Raw genomic sequence first — 20271 nt, 5'->3', positions numbered from 1 at the left:
TTGTGCCACGTAAGAACTCCTGGTAACACTTTTATATAGATATGATTCAGTGCCAAAAAGGCACCCGCCTCAGTTGCAAACATGTTTAGTAGTCCTGTTCCCAAGGGCGTAGGTTTATTTCAGCTGAGGCAACTCTGAGAGGGGAGTTGTTGTTTCCAGTTCCCCTTTGCTTTCTCCCATTGAAATAATCCACTGTTGAGACGTACTTCAGAGTTAAAGTAAAGAAAAAGTGGGAAACCTAAAAAGGCCGTGATTTGAAAATATGAAACATCGGTCATAACAGGGAGATAGTTGCGGATTATCACGTCAAGATTACAGAACTACATTATTACATTATATTAGGGCTTGGCGAGATAACTCGTTATTATCGCGTTAACTCGTTAATTATTTAACGTTGATAAATATTTTATCGCGCATTAGCGCAGGTTTTAATATTTATTTTATTATTGTAAAAGTTTGTTGCTCACAGGCTTTTATTTTGTAAAAGTCTGTTGCTCACAGGCTTTTATTTTGTAAAAGTCTGTTGCTGTCTGCTGTGGAAACGGAAAAGAAAGTAATTGGCGGATCCACCAAACATGGGGAAGGGTACAGAACCATTTTCGTTTTAAAGTTCTTCCAGACGGTGGAGTCGACAGAACCAAAGTCATCTGTAAACACTGCCAAGTGTCTACGGTGAGAAGCCAAGTTGAATTGTCTTCTCACCGTAGTAGTTCCAGCCTAAAATATAATTAGAGGCAAAACACACAATTGATACCAGCAAGTCATTCAAGGAAACAGACAGTGGAGCCAGGCTTCTACATAAAAACTACATTAAATGTTAAAAAGTGTTTGCACAACAAATGTTATGGCACTTTCATTCATATGAAAGTGCCATAACATTTAAAATAAAACTAAATGCTAAAGGCTGTACACTACTTTTGAATTAATTTTTGGATTTTGCATACAAATGCGATTAATCGTGATTAATCAGGGAAATCATGTGATTAATTAGATTAAACATTTGAATTGTTGCCCAGCCCTGCATTATATATGTAACGGAAATGATGGCCTGTGATTTCTTTAATAAGAAAACACTGCTCCTCCTTGTTTATGTTTTCCTTCTTGAAAGTAAATGAAATATCCATAAAATATCCATTATTTCAAGACAGGTTGCAAAAAAAATAATAATTTTAGAATTGAGGGCACAGCGATTTTTGAAAGGGGATGTCCTGTGTGAGGAACCCAAGAGGAAAAAAATATTCTCACTTCTCTTTTTAACAGAAATAAAAGAATCCCTTTCTATTTCTCTTTCCAATAAGCAGAGCCTGCACGATGGACGTGGTCATTTCTCTCCTCGGTGAGTTTTTGTCATTTGCGTTATCTCATTTCAGTCAGACTTTGTACGTTTGATAGTTGTCGTCAATCTTTCGTTTTCTATTTCAGTTCTTTCATCTCTACCGCTGCTTGTGGTACCTGAGGGTATGTGCCAATTACTCTCACAGTTCATCTCCAGATATATTTCACTGTCACATTGAACATGTACAGGTCTGAATTGGTTTGATGAATATTCCAGCTGTACAGAGCACAGCTTCATAGCGAGTTCAGTGTTCACATTCACAAGCAAAGCAGACGATTTAGTTTCCTTTCTGATGTTCCTCCCTGGTGTCTCACACCTGTGTTTGTCTCGACAGTTCCCACTGTGACTTCATTTCGGGCCACTGTCGAGATCGTCTCAGGGAATTCGAGGGTCTTCTCTGGGGGGAGCGTGCGGCTGAGATGCAGTGTTCCTGTTTCATACAGTTCTGATTGGAATTTCTGGTGGTTCAGAGGATCTACAAAGCTTCCTCAGACTGGGGAATTGTTGACCCTGTGGAATGCCAACGTTAAAGAGAGTGGGAAGTTTTCCTGCCATGGGGTGAGGGACTCAGTCGTGGGAATCATAAAAACTCTGAGAAGTCTACCTGTGGAGATCAACGTGGATGGTAAGATCCCCCCCCCCTCTCTTTCCAGCACTGGACTGTGAAACCAGCCGCCACAGATCTGTTTTAACATTAAAATCATTTACAGGTGACTTTCTTCTCTAATCTTTGTTCAGGAGGGTTTGCAATCCTTCGAGCCTCGCCCCAAACTGGCCTTGTTGGAGAGACCTTGAATTTCACATGTCACCTCCGAGTTAACCTTCCTCTGCACGAGACCATCTTGTACAAAGACGACATTGAAGTAATGAGACAAAATGGCAACAACCGAGATTTCTACTTGACCAACGTGACCCTTCAGGATGAAGGGATGTACTCCTTTAGGGCCTCCTGGGATAGGAGAGGACGTACACACTCTGTGATGTCAGTGGCCACCCCTGTTCACATCTTAGGTGAGTATATTCACTGGTTTGCAAATTATGACTTTGGTTGTAGTGGACTGACATTTGGGGAAATATCTACCAGTATCTCAAAAGCTTGGAACATAAATTAATGTTATTTTAAAGTGTAAAATACCAGATTTGTGTACATGGACTAATTCCCAGGCTGAGAGCTGTGATTTTTTTGCTTAATTGAGTTATTTAATTACTACAGTAATTATTATGTTTGCTCTCCTACTCTAAAGGAGGATTTCCCAAAGTGTTGAGTTAGTCCGATACAATCTTGTTGCTCTGAACCTTATGAGCTGCCAACTTAAAAAGCATGAGAACTCAGTCATTGTTTTTTTCTCTGTTACTCTGTCTCAGAGGTTCTGACTCAGCCGCTATTGGAGATTGATGCTGGGAGCGACCCGATGAAAATGAATAGAATGAAGCTCATCTGCCATGTACAGTACAATGCCCGTGCTCCTGCACCTCCATTAAACTACTATTTCTACAAAAGTAACACCCGAATGGGAATGGCGACCTCAGAGAAACACTTCTGGGTTAGTAAGACTCCGGGACAGTACAGCTGTAGGGCCAGGGTGCCGCTGTTGGGTCTCTCGAGGTTTAGTGAGACCAAAGATTTTTGAAAAAGTACATGTTCTGAACCCATCTCCAGACCGTTTCCTGCCTCCTGTCTGCACGCCAGCTTTTGTTTGTTTGTTTGTTTTACTTTAAGGCCTTTAAGTGTATCCCTGCAGCCTGAAGATTTGTCTGGAGACTCTGACCTGCCTGGGGTATCTCCAAACTGTATTCTCTTGTTAGAAGTTCTCGTTTGACACGACAAAGATTAATGATCCTGAATCTCACTAATGATCTGTGACATAGCTCTGTCCTTCTGTTCTTCTGGGTTATATTAATTATTCCCAATACCAGAGATCCACCTTATAGAGTCAACCGTACAAAACTAGCAGGCTGAACAAAGTTGCAAACATTTAATGTCATGTTTCTGCAAATAAAGCAATCAATAAATGATCTGTACTGCTGGACTTTTATTTTCAGTGAACACAATGTCTTTTTACAGCTCTATTGTACAGCAATACTTTTTATATATTGGAAACACTGGTATAATAACATGACAGTAGACATTAGTGAACATTTCTTCACTGCAGAAGGATACAGTCATTCTAGTCAGATTTACATTAAGATTAATAATATAGCTACAAATCACAGTGACATTAGCTGATGTTGTTATAGGTGATAGACCAATGTGAGATGGATGTATCAAAACAGACGGAAGTGTGCATAGAAGAAGAGGACAGGATAATGAGACAAGGGTGCTTCTTTATTGGGGGGGTCAAGCAAATGAGGTAATGATGACACTTGAAGATCTGAATAAATACCACAAAGTATTACAAAGGGGGATAAAAGCTAAGTACATCAAACAGAGTTGCATTCTTTGGAAATGCACTGATGCTGGATAGATGTTCCATTTTTCTGATTTATGAATTGAACTCTTTTAAATGATAATAATGCACTCAGGGGCGATCAGTGGCGTAGTGGGTTAAGCAGCCGTCCCATGTACAGAGGCTACAGTCCTCGCTGCAGCTGGCCCCAGTTCAAGTCCCACACCGAGCAGCCCTTTGCTGCATGTCTCCCCTGTCTCTCTGCCCCCTGCTTCCAGTCTCTCTCCAACTGTCCTGTCATTAAAGGCATAAAAAGCCCCCCAAAAAACATATATATGAAAATAATGCACTCAAATTTCCTTTCTGATTAATATTACTGCATTTGTTCTCATGTAATTCATAGTGGGGTTTTTGTTTTAATGCACATTTTGTAGACCTTTAATGCGTGGGTGGAATTGTGTTTTTAGGGGGACGTTTCAATGCAATAAAGACCACCCCCCCAAAAAAAAAAACCCACAGAAATAAAACTGAAAAGGATGAATAAGGAAAACAGTGTTTTGAATCTCTGCATGGCTGTATAGTACCTTTTTATTAGTTTTTTTTCTGAATCATTTTGAGCTTCTTTGTACCTATTTGGTGTCTTTTTGAAGACGGCCTTTTGTTGTTATTTTCTTTTGACAATATTCACTTATCTCATATTAATTATATTTCCTCAATATTCAATCATCTTTTAGTCCTTTTGAGGAAGTGTTTATTTTTTATGGTTTGATAAGTTTTATTCAACTTATCGTTTATGAGTCATTTTGCTGCTATTTTGAGGCATTTTGAGACTGTTGCTTTGTCTCTGTGTTTATTTTGAGTCTTTTTGTACCTATTTTACATCTTTGTTGTTATTCTAAGCCATGTAGGATTGTTGTTTTGAATCTTAGTGATTGTTTTGAGTCATTGTGCATGCTTTGATTAACTAAAAGAAATATCACTTTAAACAAAGGCTCTGGACGGGGCACTAACTCCTTAACCCCATGAGGTCATGCTTGATAGGCCCATTCAGTAATCTTTCTGCGATTCATCGCATAATTGTTCAAAGGAGAAGTTAGATGATAATGAGAATTGGGCGGTTCAACCTTTAAGCAGCTCAAAGTTACAGTTTAAGTACCACCTGTATTTGGTCTTTTCTCCAACATGGTCAAGTTGGAACAGTTCAGCAGTAGAGGAGATTTTCAGTATAGCACGAGTAGATATCAGAACCTGTCTGAGTAAAGCAGAAACCCAGAGAAGATACTGTCGTCCTCGCTGCTGGCATACACTCCATTCCAGTCTCTGAATGTTTCCATCCACACCTGATCACCTGCTGCCAGCCGTAGCACCACCAGAGTAGATGCCTGGTCGATGTCTTGGCCGTACAGTGAGTCCCGTGTCCTCACTTTCCTCGACCCGTTCACTACCAGTGTAGCACGCAGTGGCTGAGTACGCACAGTGATATGGAAGGAGAAGACATAAACCCCAGGGTGAACACATGTAAAGCTGTTGGATGAGACATTGAAGTGGTTCTCTTCGTTGTAGAAGATTTTGTCAAAGCGGATTGGGAAGCCGGAGGGTGGGAAGGATCTTCTTGGAGAGATACCAACACTGAAGGCAGAGCGTTTCTGAGGAATCCCTGATCCTTTGGCTCCCTTGATTCCACGAAAGCCCCGGTCACCCCTCATCCCAGGGTAACCTCTATCCCCTTTTGGCCCAGGCATCCCTCTTATGCCCTGTGGTCCCTGAGACCCTCTCACCCCTGGTTCCCCTGGAGGCCCAGGAGGTCCCTGATCCCCTCTAATGCCTACAGGGCCAGAGACACCATGCTTGCCATTGAATCCTGGAATTCCCATTGCACCTGGAATGCCTGGAGCCCCATGATCCCCTCTCTCACCTTTTGGTCCTCTCTCCCCGAAAATGCCACATTCCCCATTATCTCCTTTTTCTCCCTTAGGACCCTGCTCAACAGCCGTTCCTGGAGGTCCAGCTGGCCCCTGTTGTCCCGGTTCTCCTTTCACACCAGCAGTCCCATTCTGGCCAGGCTCTGCTTTCTCCCCTCTTTCACCTTTGACACCTTGCAACCCTGTTTCACCTTTTTCACCTTTGTAGCCAACATCACCTGCAAAGGAAGGGCAAATGCGTCAGAACCATGGAACAAACTATATTTACAAAATAATTAAATAATAACTCATTGTACCTTTTTGTCCCAGTTTTCCTGGAATTCCTGGTGTCCCAGAAGACCCAATGTTTCCTCTGTCACCCTTTTCCCCTAGGAAATTTATTTTGAAAGAGCGATTTGGATATTTGAATATTTTGAGCAAGCACTACCAGCAAAAGATGATCAACACAATTATTCCGCCTGCAATGCAAAGGCTCAAAGTCCTCAGGAATCATTGTTCTCCAATGCCCACAATGCCCAAATTTTGTTTGAGCCCTTTTGTATTACTCCATTATTGCTTGTTATGGGGTATTTTTTTATCATCTGGAACAACAGGTAAGTAGGGAAAGGGGGGTGCTTTTACCCTTTCTCATATTGTACCCACTGCAGAATAATATGCCCTTACAATATATATATGATGCATCTGCATACTGCTATTTTGAAATATGTCATGATACAAATATATCCACCTTTGTCTCCTTTAAAGCCCATAGGACCGCTAAGACCAGATGGTCCAGGTAAACCAGCTGCTCCAGCAGGTCCTCTTTCACCAGGTGGCCCTAGACAAGTAAAAATAAGTGATGGTCAAAACGCCAAAGTTACACACAAAAAAAAGCAAGTGGATGTACTATGGCAGCTTATCATCATTAAGTCTACTACCTGCCAAGCCTCTGTCTCCCTTGGGGCCCCTGGGACCCCTCTCAGGTGGACAGCACTCACAGAAGTTGAAGTAGCACTCGTTGTAATCCAGGGTGTAATTCTCATTGCCAACACCAGGGGGCTCAGTATAGTCACTGTAGTGCTGCGGAAACACATGACTTGGGTAGGCTATCCTCTCAGTGGTGGGCTGCGGCTGTGGCTGCACAGGATTCGGGGTCTCCACTATCTTGAGAGTCTTGGGCATGCTGGTGGTGACGGGGTTGTGCATGGTAACCTGAGGGATGGGCTTCTTTGTGTACTGGTACTTTGGTTTCTGTGTAGTCTTGGCTCCAGCGCAGGACACCATAGTGAGTGTAACCACAGCTACAGCCACGAGAGTCGACTGACAGGGAATAATCCTCATTGTTGTCAACTATCTGAAATCAAGTAACCAATCAGACCTGTTAGAATAAGTTCACGTTCCATCTAATTTAGCTTTAGAAACAAGAAGTAACAAGAGTAGAGAATTACAATCGGAAGGTAACTCACAAAGTAAGCATGAGTAATGGAGTCTCTGCTCTCACTTCTTTTGCTGTTTCCAAGTATATATTCCATGACTTCTTCTGACTGACTTTGAGCATTTTTTCATGGAATTGTTCAGTCAAAGCTAAACGTTTTTGCTTTTCACTCTTTAAAGCTTTAAATTTCACATTTTGGTGTGGATTCTCAGTCAACCAGGTCATGGTAATCCTAAGTGCTTGAAGGCATCTGAACTTCTTTTCTGAAAGGCCCCTTCAGGTCAAAGTGACTGGTGGGACTCACTGGTGCTTCTGAACTGTTATTAGTACGTTCAAACTAACAAATTTGAGGTGGCTATGGCTAAGGAGGAAGAGCAGATGACTAGTAGTTCAATTCCTAGTCTCCCCAAACAGATATTCAAATATCTTTGGGAAAGACACTGAACCCCTTGTTGCCTATATGATGCATCCACTGGTGTGTGAATGAAAACAGCACTGTGTCACCTGTATAGACATGCTGTATGAGTGTGTGTGAATGTGGCATGAAGGATAACAGTATTTTGAGTGGTTAACTAGACTAGATAAACGCTGTATAAGTGCAGTCCATTCACATTGTTTGGGAAAAGTTTCACATATGGAATATGGAATGTGTCCGTTCAAAAACATTATTTTTGTGTCTGTTCTTCTTTTCTTCTTGTTTGATTCCGTGTTCGTTTTTTTTCCAAAAGCTAAATAGACGAGTTTGGGTTCCATTTCTTTTCCGTCTGCCACATGAGGTAGAGGGAAACCCAAAGTGACCACAGTGTCTGAGAAAACATAGAACAATCTCTCCCAGACACAGCCCGTTGCACTTCAAATGTAACAACACCCTCAGACAGTAGGTAACCCAAAGGACTAAACATCCAGACACAAGCTGAGTGTTGCTGTGTACTCAGTCCTGTGCAGCAAGAATTGCCCAGACTTTTTTTTTATTGGGAAAACTAAAAAAAAAAAAAAGAGAGATCTCACAAGCGCATTCTTGGACTGAAAGCCTGGATTTTCTTGAGACACAGTGCCAAGATTAGTCATCTAACACCAACAAATACGCAAAAATGATTGACCTCATAGGTTAACTGTCATGCAACCTTTTGATAACAAATATTTCACAATGTTCATTAGACTCACCCAGTTAAGCATAAATAATACAACATTTATCCGTTCTGGTGGTGTCTTGGAAGCAGGACCAAGAGATCCAGGTCTCTCTGAAAGCTCTGCCAGGCTTCTTGGGTGAAAGAACATCCAATGAGGGTGTTTGCTAGAAGCACAGGGGGAGGTCTGAAATCCCACTATGGTGGGTTGGAGCGAACCCAAGGAGAATCACTGTGCTGTGGCCCATTCTCTGTACCCCTGTTGTGTAGAAAGGTGCTTTTGTGACACGGGATACAGCGCCCACCTCAAGCACTCCCTTGCTGCAAGCTAGGCAAGGAGCAAAGGCCGTGGGGCAATGGGTCACCCGATATGGGAGGCATTCCTTCTACCCAGGCTCTTAAGGTTGGACAAAGCCAAGCAAAGAGGAGTTTGTGACAGAAGCCAGCATCTTTTTAAAGCATAGCTTCTGACAACAGACATGTAGCTACAAGTGGAAAGGTGGAAACTGTTTTTAACTCAAGTCTTGTGCAGTCCCAAGCAGAATCTTGCAAGCAAAAGCTGATATCAAAGTCTCTGATAATTAATTAAAAAGACTTAATACTAGATGTGCAAACTGGCACATAGCACAGGGAGCTCAGTTCACACTTGGTGAACATCCAGGAGAAAGCTTTAGCCTAAAGAGCTCTGATAATCACTCAGCAGCAGCTAAACCTGAGCTGTTTGTCAAACGAATGAGCTTACCTTTAAATCTGTGCAGTTGCAATGCCTGCCTTATCACTGTGACCGACTTTTTGCACATGAACTCTCAAGGTTGCTGGCTGCGACATCTGTTAACTATGACTGTGTGGCTGGACAATGATTCATTCTTACGGTGAAACAAGATAGCATCAGGTTTTTGGAGAAAAGTGATTTTCTGGTAGCTGTCTAGTTGAAACTCTTGACTTGCCAGTGACAAAGAATGCTTGAGAAGCGGACATGCCTCAGTTGCCAAAGACTTCATGTCCACAGAGAGATCTGTGACCAGCTATGAGGGAGCAGGGATACGGGAAATGAAATGTGGGGAAACAGAGAGGGTTAATGGTGGAATGAAGGAATAAAAAGCAAGCTACTGAAACCCAAAAGATTGTCTTTGTTTAAAATATTTTTATCCTCTCTTAATGTTTTTTTCTTCTTGATCCCCTTAGCCACATTTACATGCTCCTCTTCTCCCAGTTTCCCAGCAGCTCTGGAAAATTTGTCCCCAACTTCCCCCTCTATAAAAGACAAACTAATGGAGTGTGAGATATGCAGCAAAGTCCTGAGAGAAACAGGGGTTCCTCTGGGGTTCTCCATGCCTGACCTCAACAACATCGTCTCTCAGCTCCATTCAGACCACACACAAATGCAGCGGTCAGTTTACAGTGCCCAGCTGTTCTTAGAGGACACAGACGCTGCTCACCTGTCTGTTTGTTTAACACTGGCACTGGCTCTGCCCTCAGCCAAAGCAACGCACACACACCATCAACACACATTTTAGCGCCAGAGACAGGGAAGAGTTAACTTACTCAGCCAGTGCAGTCGAGCAGAGAGAGGACCAAAGATGACTTGGACGGATGAAGGTGTATTACCTTACTTTAACCCTATTCATGTAAAAAATCTTGAAGCTGCTGTGAATGTGTATAGCGTAGATTAGAGTGAGTGAGTGAGTCTGAGACAGTAACAGAGAGACTTGTTTAGTAACCAACAAAGCAACCAGCTACTCTTTATGATGATTCCCCCGCCATGCTCACTGGCACAATCAAGGCCACAGACCCTATTTTATTCGTTACCTGGATCTTATCAAAGAAAATCTAGACCCCACAGAATTAACAGCTAATGACTTTGGCAAGGGACCTGTTGGCAGTGAGCATACTTCTCATGTGGTCAGACAATGTTTAAAACCACTTTCTTCTGCCACACTTCCTCTGACAAGCCTCTCTTGTGTTAGGCTTTCGTATGCACTCGAAGTTGGTTGTGCAAACAGTTTGTTCACGGTGAAATTAAAATCTATTCACGTAAACTGGCAGTAATTGGTAGTTCAATAGGGATTCTATGAGATGTAGAGGAGCTGTTTTTATACAAGGGATGTGAAGTGATTCAGAGATCATCCATTTAAGGCTATATAAACAATTTAATTTTGTCTGTGAATGATAACTGTGGGTTATTTTTCATTTCCTCAGAGACTGAGTGAAGCTAGCTCTGTTTGTAATTATTGATTGTTGAATCCTACCTCTTCTTCTTTCAACTTTTCTCATGTTAATGAAGTTTGTGGATCTTTATTTTCTTACACTTTCAAAGGCATTGCAGCCTACACCAATGCAGATAAACACTTTCAAGATATTCCTGTGCTTCATGTTGGACTATATCCAGCATTTAGTTGGTAGACTGAGTTTAGCAGAAAGACTGGTACATGATTAAAAAGCATTTTTTTCCAGGTAAAATGAGTTAACAAAAGGCTCTGCATGTTGAATGTAAGAACAAAGCAAGGAGTGACTGTTCCTGGCCAAAAACATTCCTTTGGATATAACTGTCCACAAAACCTGGAGCTGTTTGGTGTTTTTTGTTAGCTTCACACAGAGTCAGGATAGTTTCTTTCCTGTTTCCACTCTATGCTAAGCTAATTTGTATGGCTGCTGCAGTTCTCAGGTACCTTGTCACAATTAAACAAAAGAGGGTATTTAAAAAAATGTCACTGATTCTTAATTTAGTCATTAACCTCTGCCTACTCAGGGATGCTCGCTGCAAAGACCATTATCGTAAATACTGGTTAATATCATAATGAATGCGAAGGGGGAGGAACATTGAGGATTATTACAGCTATATGTAAATAACAAGTTGAAATATGGCTTCTTTTTCTTCTTACTTCAAAGGGATGAAGAGATCATAGATTCTTTGCACGATTTAAACTTGTTGAATGCTGAAGGAACTTAAATGATTAATGTGTGGGTGCATCCATTAGAGGTTAATTGGCTTCTCTCTCTGAATACAAGGTAAAACATTAATTCAAAGCAGAGTGAGAGCTCGTAGATTGTCTCATAATTCTAGTCTGTTGGTTTGCGTTACTGTTAGGATGCCTCTTTTTATGGAAATCACTTTCCAGAAATAGTAATAATCCCCCTTCATATTTACTCCTCATATGTTCCTACCTCCAACTCCACAGAATCTGCTACATAAAGTGCTATTGTGTGTCTATAAACGTCTTTAAAAGAAATACAAAATAAGGAGACTTTCCCTCCCCAGTAATGGAGTTAAGCTCAACACAAAGTCCATGAACTATGGAAAGATCAGACAGGTTTGGTATCCTCTGGAGAAATAATAAATACATTTAACTTTCTCCCCCCTTACTGAGTGTGACACTAACTTTCCTGGTACTTAGTCAAACATTCCTTCTCAGCAGCTTGTATACATTGATAAATTTCCCTCATTTCTATGAATATTAAATACCTTATTTTTGAAAATGTCACTTTAGTTGAACCACAGGTTTCTTACCACAGCGTTTTCTGTGCCACTGTGCTACTTTTAGTAGAAACTACAAGTAAGAACTCACATCACACAAGTCAACATTGAGGAAAGTGTTATTCACCTTATTTGACCACTTGGTGGCACACGTCTTTCTTCTTTTCGCTTCATTGATTCATTTCTTTAGATAATTTATCACAGTCAGACGCAAGTGCCTTCAATAAATGTTTGATAGATTCAAAAATATATTTCATGCCTTGCCAAGCATGAACCTACACAAGTCAAAATATCCAAAAAATTTTGAAATGGGTCTTGTAAGTATATAAAGAATTGCAAACTATTGGCTTATTATTGAGTCACACAGCAGCTCTTACAAGGAGCCAGATGCAGCACATTTCTTTTGTAGTGACAGTCCATCGAATCTGTCAGGGTTTGGCTCTAGCTGTGGCTCGACCTGCCTGCTGGACTCAGGATTTTATCAGCCACTCCCGTGTTCATATTGACTCATATTGGTTCATACTGAGGTGTGTCATAAGGCGGTTTTTGCTCTTCTTTGATAAGTAAATAATGGCAACTTATTGCACAAGATTTCTAAATACCACATCACAAAGCTTGTTTGATTACACAAAGATCTGTCAAAAATGATTTGTTGACTCACGCCAGAAATAAAAGAACACAATAATAAGATCACAGAGATCATACGTCATATGAGGACACATGAATATATCCTCGTATTGAGTGTGTTGTAGACGTGATTATACTCTCAAAGTATGTTACTGCTTTCCCAGATGTGTAACCTTAAACTATGTTGGTTGTTTGCTCAGAATGTGGTTGATCCCAAATGTGTTTAAAACTTTATTTCACCACGAAGGCAATGTTTCGATTCAAAATTAGACCCCCATCTATTCGAGAAGATTTTCAGTTTAATTTTTAGGTGTAAAAAAATCACAAGGAAATATACAGTTAAAAGAGTGTGTTTGACTGTGGCCCTGCCACAAACAGCATAACAGACAGAGACACACACCCAGTAGTGCAAACAGTGTTCCCTCTAAACACACCTGTTACATAGCTCTGTAATACCAAGTAATACCAAGGTACTGACTTTTTATTTGATGATACAGATTTTCACACTCAAAACACAACGTTTCAAAAATCACAAGTCGGAGGGTTAACTGGAAAATCTCTCGCTCATTTTCCCAAATCAACTTGTTTTGTGCTGTAAAGTCAAATCTGGTGAAAACACTGTTAGGTTTTAATGTCATTGCTAAATAATTGTCCAGTTAATTATTAATTTGTATATATTGATTTTATTAGTGCTGTGTGTTTTACCAATTTATCAGCTTATTGTGTCTTTGATCATTAGTCTTAAGCCTTTAATGTCCTGCTCTACTGTTTGGTAAAGTACAATTTTTAAGTGTCTATACTCATTGTATTATGTCAACAAGATTAAGCAAACCCACCTAAACTATCTCTATCATTCAGTTTAGCTATGTAATACTAAAGGAAATCCTACATTATGCCCTAACTTTATATAATTTTACCTTTTGTGCCATGTGAAAAGAATCACTGATTCTCATTATTACTGAAAGCAAAGCATATGAAAAAAATCAAGAGAAACATTTTTTTCTATGCTTTATTTTCTCAGTGTGAACATTAGAGGGTTAAATTTAAACATTTTTCTGTCGTTTCTACCTTCGATAATAGATCAAGAAAACACTTGACTTTACAGAGATCTATAGCTGAGAAGCACAACAGTATATGGTTGGTGACCATCCTATCCTCAAAGAGAAGTCTTTATTTTTGGCCCATAAAACTCTGAAAATTAGTTGACTCAAGTTTCCATTTCACAAGAAATTCACAAATAACTTCAAGTGCAACTTGAATAATTTCATAGGTCCCCTACAAAGTGTATACTACGTGTGTGTGTGTGTTTGTGTAATAAATTTTGTTACCTTTTTAGATTCTTGTCATCCTTTTGGAGGGACCTAATCTGAGGCTAAATCTAATTTCCAGGCCTTGTTTAAGGTTTGGGTTAGACTGTTTTATGAATAGAAGTCAGTGCATTATCTTAATAAAGAAGACCTGTACACACGTGTGTGGTTTTGTTTTTTACATTTGTGGCCAAAAACCTATTGTACCTGTGGGGTCAGAGGGCTTTTTTGGGACCAAGATGGTTGAACAAGTTTAAAGAGCTTTCTGAAGGTCAAACAGTTAGAATTAGATTAGGGTTAAGTCTTTGGCATAGTTAAGGGTTTAAGAATTCAGCCCTATATACTTATTTTTTGTTGAAGTGGAGATGTGACAGCAGTCAGGGCGCTCTCATTTTGGAGAAGCAGAAGGTTTCCTGATGGAAGAACCAAAACATAAAAGCTATTTTTTGCCATCTAAAATAACTCAAACTTGAAGAGCGAGAGCTATATTTTGGATATTTACACTGTGTCACATCTACACCAAACAATTCTTGACTGAAAAAACGTACACATAGGTCAGTAGTTTATTAAAAAATGGTCAACTTGTATCACAGAGTCCCAAAATAGTCCTAGTTACACATGCCCACACTGTGGAAATGTCTAATGCCGAAGTGTTGGCGAACACTCAAACCAGGATGGAGAAAAACGTACTCTTTTTTTAGCGCCCACTTCTGTATAGCTTTTAGCTTTAGCTTGTCTATCAGACTTGAGTACTCTGACCAATGTCTCCTGCTGGTAGGACACTGACTACTCATAAGTAATACATACAACCTCACTTTAAACAAGAAAAAAATTCCCCTTGAGGTTCAGGGTTTGGGAATGCACTGTGATTGACAGGACCCCACAAAGAAAGAAATAAAGGAAATAAAGGATGTACAAGCATGTCTGTTGGTGACTGTAAATTGCAGATTGTGGTTAAACGGTATTTTTGAGCATATTCATCCTGCCGGTACACACATGTAGGAAGGCTTTGGCTAAACAACTACTGCAAGAGGCTTTTCAGTTGTGTTAAAGCAGTGTGTGGGTATTTGTGTGAGACAGAATGGAGGATGTTATCGAATGTTGGTAATTATTATCAATATTTGAACACTTTCTGGGGTTTCCTTGTAAACTGATACTTGGTTGTGGCGGCACCAGTGTTTGCACGTACGTGGGTATTTTCCTCTGCATCATGTAGCCTCATTCTGTGGAGAAGACAGTTGCTAGGAGTCCCTTCCCCCTTCTCCCAGACCTTTGGAAACAGTCATGGGACGCATATAAACACAACAGAAACAATACACCACTCCTCGCTGAGTGTTTTGAGAGTATTCAAGTGTAGAGAAGGTTTTGTTTACACCTTACCATTGCAGAGATAACCTCTAGCCTCATTCTTCATGGGATGTGAACTAACATGGGCAGGGTCGACAGAACTGTTTGTCAAAGATCCTGAGGCAGGAACTAAACTTGCACTACACGGGATGGCATGAGAAAACACCGAAAGTTACCTTTTTACGTGGGAGGAGAGGAGATGGAGTGAGGAAAAAGCAGGGCAAAGAAAGGATGGGGGCGGGCAAAAGGGGAGACAGGGGCCTTTGGTAGGATTTTGGGATGAGATTGGGTGTGCAGGTTGACAACTGAGAGTGTTGCAACTATCGTGTTCCAACATCCTGGAAAAATACAAGGTGGAGGTGTTCAGTTACAACTCATAAACATAGCTTCCTTGAAAGTCCCCGTACTTCATCTTAATCACAGTTAAGCTGCTACTGAGCCACCATCCATGTTGTCATATAGCATACTGTACATGTATAGTGCAAATATTAATTTCAACACAGTTCAGTCCAACCTTTCCTCCAAAATCTGGGCTACATTATACCTGATTGAACAAAGGGGCTGTCTGTGGTCAACGGCAGGTCACCAACGCTTTGTAGGCATGGGTAGGTTACCAGGTGTGTGCAGCAAGGAAAGCAAAGCCCCAGGTCATTCATTCCTACTCCAGTTTGGGAGAACTGGTTTGATAGCTCTGCCCCTTATTGTGTGAATTCCCTTCATGTGGTTCAGTCTGTTGAGTCAAATATGTGCAAACTGTACGCTTTTGTTTCGTTTGTTTTTCCTTTTCAAAGCAACTGCTTAACTGAAAGCATATCCTGCATGAATACATCCTTCAAACTATTACAAGCATTTGAGTAAAAAGTGAACAAAGACGAGACATAGATTAGTTGTACAAGTATCATCAGATGCCTTTATTTTGTGAATTATGCAGCGATGAGTCGCCAACATGTGTATATAAAGCATTCATTTGGTAAGCAGTGAACAAAAACAAAAAAAAGCCTTTCAGAGAGCTCTTCAATTTTGTTACTTGAAATATCTGGTGCTAATGCAATTGTTTATCAAAAGCGGAGGGACACAATACAATCTGGGAACAATATAAAAAGCACTTTAAAGGTGGAGAAACAAGGGCAGGAAAAAATTATGTGTCATTTATGGCCACAAGAGAACACATATATAAATAATCAAAAAAGTTCGGTAATTGACATTGTAACCAGCCAAGCATTTACCAATTTCTATAAATATATAACTTTGTATAAATAAAGTTGACTTAAAGATCATGTTTAACCTGCATTCAGGGAGCCCTTAAACCAAAGCACAAATGAATAAAGATGATCTCCAGCACAAAACAAGTTAGTTTTTTCTCGATAGATCAGCTGCAGGAGGGGAGGGCGGCTTTTCGGTAAAGCTTTGTTTTTCATTTAGATCAATTTGTCTGCTGTAGAATGGCACTTTGCATTAGACAGGAAACAGTTGTCCAGTAAAGCTATGTCAGTAACAAAGCCGAGCCTGTAACACAGAGGTGTGTTGTATCAATATTTGTTCATGCCCTGTGCTGAGAACAACCTTCCTGACGTTTCACCAAGTAAAAAACTGGAGATAAAGAGAGGGCTCGGCCCATATCTATGCTGTCGTTTTTGTGTTGTCAACCAATTTGACCAGTAAATCAATAAATGCATAGTAGGCTTGGAGCAAACAGTGCAACAGAGACTTAATCGTGACATTTTGACATTCATTGCATAGCTCGGGTTTCCCATCAGCTCTCTCATTTATGATCGGTGACTCAATGTTTGTGTACGACATGGATTGCATCCTGTCGGTTGGTATTACAGTATAACGTTGGGCTACCAGTCTTTAGGAGTTTTAGAGTATTCAAGCTTTAGAGACTAAAAACTGATAATCATGTTAAACAATTGTATAATTAGTTGTAATCTAAAGAAAAAAAATACCTTGGCTGCCTCACTCATGAGGCAAAAGGTGTCTTTCAATCCCCAGCTCTTACAAAAGTGATAAACTAAATTGCTGGAGTGCCCCTCTAAAAGATTGTTGCCTAAAGCCATGTGAAGGAAATAATCTATATTTCATTGTTTTGTAGTTAGACAAGCATGCAAATATATCACCTATCTATGACCCTATCATGCAAAACCTGGAGGTGGTATGCACTCACACAGGACATACGGCGAGGAAAAGTAAAAATAAACATTTCACAAAACACTTTGCAGGGAGGTTGTGAAATTAAGGTACAGTTATTTGACTAATACCATGAGGTAAGGTCCTAGGGTGTGGGGTATAATCGAGGACAATAAGGCTCTGATTTTCGGATCCTTCCAGTAAAATCTTTGTGTTTTTAGTCCTGATGAGCTGTAGTGACACACTCTGGTTCAGGTGGGTAAATAGGGGCTCGAGTAAATGTGGAGGCTGAGGAGTTGAGCTACAGGAACTTATTTACGGGCCCATGCTAATACACCCACTCCTTTTTTTCCCCTCCATTTTCTTCCTTTCTTTTAGTTCATGAGTGCCATGGTGCTTTCAGGCTGGCCACCAAAGATCTCCGAGAAAAACGCCAGCGCCAGATGCACATGGATGGGCACAAAGACGTATGAGGTGTAGATCACCATAGCGATGGCGGAGAAAAGGATGGAGTTAAAGATAGACTTTTCCCACGGCTCCAGGACATAGATCCCGGTGATGAGCAGGTACTGGTAGTACAGCCAAGCCAGGTACTCCCTCAAGTTTTTGAAGTTCATCCTGCAGGCTGGGTGGAGAAGAAATGGAGGTAAAATGTTGTGAGTACAGTCACGTAAGGCAAAAGTACACCCTCTCATAAGGTTTTGGATCTCAGGACAAATTCAGTTTAATCTGGTCCTTACCAGGTTTTAAAATCAGGTCAAAACAAACTCAGGTGAACAACAACACATTACAGTAAACATAGTTTAATTAACAGAACAAAAACCAAGCTAAAATGCAGATATAGAGTGTGGAAAAAAACTATACAAATTATAGAAGTTATTCCTTGAAGTAATTGAAGTAATTGTTTTCTGTGTGATATCATCAGTTTTTCACATTGTTGTGGAGGAATTTTGGCCCTCTCCTCTTTACAACATTGATTGTAATTGTCATTGAGGTTTGAGGCCACTAATGTATGTGCAGCTCTCTTAAGATCCCACTATGGTATTTCAGTCAAGCTGAAGTCAGAACTTTGACTGGACCATAGCAAACCCTTTATTCTTTTCTTTTCTCTGTCATTCTTTTGTATATCTGAAGCAGTGCTTGGAATTGTTACCCTGTTGCATTATCCAATTTTAATTTATCTTTAGCTGTCAGACAGATGGCCTCACATTTGACTCTAGAATACTTTGATTTACAGAGTTCATGGCTGACTCAATGGCTGCAAAGCATCCAGGTCCTGTGGCGGTAAAACAAGCCAAAAGATCATCCCTCCTGCTTGACTGATGGTCAAAGTGTTTGGTTTTCTCCAAATGTAGAGCTGTGCATTATGATCAAGCATCTCCACTATGGTCTTGTCTATCCAAAGTACATTACTCCAGAAGTCTTGTGGTTTGTTCTGATTTAACTTTGCAAACCTAAACTGTGCTTCCATGTTATTTTTAGAGAGAGGAGGCTTTCTCCTGCAACCCTTCCAAACAAGCCATACTTGCCGAGTATTTTTCTCATTGAACTGCCATGAGCTTCAGCAGCTAGCTAACTGAGGCCTGTGCAGTCTGAGCTGTAGCTTTTTTTCTTTTTTTTTTGCAGTTTCTCTGAGCATTGCACAGTCTGACCTGGGTATGAACTTGCTGTGATGTCTGCTGCTTTGAATGCAGCTTAAATCGTTGTTGTTGAAAAGAAACCACTTTTTCGAGGGACATGTATACAGTCAGATTGGAAATCCAACACTTAAGCCCCGTTTGGGAGGATTCTGACATCGACAAAGGTTTTCAGTGACATGTGGAACCAAAGTGATTAAAAATACAATTATTTAGGATGTTTGTTACACAGAATCACAATTAATAAGATTTCAAGGACTGCAGGGGTGAGAATGCCTGAAGAAGACATGACTGAAGCTAAGAAGCCAACTGGTATCAGCAAGATACAAATAAACAAATCTGCGGGGAGCAAGTCGCCATGATCGTCTTCACTCCACTGATGATAACACACATTAACAGAAATGATCGAAATGTCCCTTTTCAGAATTCCCAAAACAAACATCCTGAACAGGAGGCAATTACTATGCAATGGAAAGTATAAAATTCTATTTCCATAATGCTCCCATCATTTCGGACCTCTTTATGGTACAGATGAGATATGGTTTGCCCTGCTCATCTCTTTAGGGACTGCAACGGAAAAATAATCCTCAAATTAAAAACAATAAAACTCCTTAGAAGTCCTTAGGGCTGTGCTTATTAATATGGTGTGAAGGTGGAATTGGGAGGCTCCTTTCGCACCTCCAAACCCACAACAGTGCCCTGAGGGGGCAATGGGCCCAAAGGTCCCACATGACACAACAAACAGCCGCTACTTATGTCCCAGGCGCATGCATGCCAACTCTGAATCAGAGCATTGTTTACGTGGTTTATAATGTTTGCTCTTGATACACAATTTCATGATCACCTCCTGCCGCAGTGGTAGGGGGCGGAGCCAACAGGTGCAGGTGTGTTAACTGTCATTTCAATTAGAGTGAATAAAGGAAACAACTTCAACTGTCAACAAAATTAAGCCTAATTAAATTAATCAAACAAGATGCTCTGACGTTGTGGTTTGTAGCACGAGGAAACCGGAAGAGAAGCAAAAATGATCGGATAGTTTGCATTCTTTAATAATATCATCAAAGATTAATAGGCTGCCTTTTACAGAAAATTTCTTTCTAAAATAGCAGTAATATTTGGCTTGGAAAAAAGATCTACAGCCTGTTTAAATGTGTAATTGTGTGTATGCAGAGATAAGCATTTCAAATAATAATAATAATGATAATGATCTAAGGGGGAATTAATAAACTCTCCTGCAGTCTGTTTAGTGTAGCCTATAACCGAATTCCTGTACTGACTCACCTCTGCAGCCGCCGAGAGATCCCCCCTGGATATCTACTAATGACAGATTATAACAGGACGAGCTGCAGCCCGCGTCCCACTGCCGCTCCGCTGCTTTGTGTGAACCAAAAGCTGTCTCGCCAGTTCGCCGCTGGCATATATGCAGTCCACTTGCAGACTATGGAAGTGGAACCACGCCCACTACTCGTGCTTACATTCACCTGGCTCACAGATCATGTAGGTGGAGTGACCGAGCGTTATATGACGAATAGGCCGGTGTGCGTTAATAGCAGCAAAAACAACAA

At 40.6% G+C, this 20271-nt stretch overlaps 3 protein-coding genes across 3 annotated transcripts; 1 reads left to right on the top strand and 2 right to left on the bottom strand.

Annotated features, from left to right (window-relative positions):
* Positions 1–1296: 1296 nt before the first annotated feature.
* Positions 1297–3341, top strand: LOC142388821 (low affinity immunoglobulin gamma Fc region receptor III-A-like). The gene is made up of 5 exons (XM_075474383.1): positions 1297–1336; positions 1423–1458; positions 1671–1961; positions 2075–2347; positions 2702–3341. The coding sequence occupies exons 1-5, from the start codon at positions 1312–1314 to the stop codon at positions 2965–2967; spliced, it is 891 nt and encodes a 296-aa protein (XP_075330498.1). The 5' UTR covers positions 1297–1311; the 3' UTR covers positions 2968–3341.
* Positions 3342–4814: 1473 nt separating this feature from the next.
* On the bottom strand, positions 4815–6908 carry otol1b (otolin 1b). The gene is made up of 4 exons (XM_075474229.1): positions 6563–6908; positions 6373–6462; positions 5942–6013; positions 4815–5863 (listed from the first exon to the last, which is right to left on the bottom strand). Exons 1-4 carry the CDS (start codon positions 6906–6908, stop codon positions 4965–4967), a joined length of 1407 nt encoding a protein of 468 aa, XP_075330344.1. The 3' UTR covers positions 4815–4964.
* Positions 6909–15829: 8921 nt separating this feature from the next.
* sptssb (serine palmitoyltransferase, small subunit B) lies at positions 15830–20206 on the bottom strand. Its single transcript, XM_075474382.1, has 2 exons — positions 19988–20206; positions 15830–17694 (listed from the first exon to the last, which is right to left on the bottom strand). Exon 2 carries the CDS (start codon positions 17684–17686, stop codon positions 17444–17446), a length of 243 nt encoding a protein of 80 aa, XP_075330497.1. The 5' UTR covers positions 17687–17694; positions 19988–20206; the 3' UTR covers positions 15830–17443.
* Positions 20207–20271: the final 65 nt, after the last annotated feature.

The sequence above is a fragment of the Odontesthes bonariensis genome, chromosome 9 (genome assembly GCF_027942865.1).
Source record: "Odontesthes bonariensis isolate fOdoBon6 chromosome 9, fOdoBon6.hap1, whole genome shotgun sequence".
NCBI classification, from domain to species: domain Eukaryota; kingdom Metazoa; phylum Chordata; class Actinopteri; order Atheriniformes; family Atherinopsidae; genus Odontesthes; species Odontesthes bonariensis.
The sequence above is the reverse complement of the archived record's forward strand: the minus strand, read 5'-3'. Positions and strand labels throughout refer to the sequence as shown.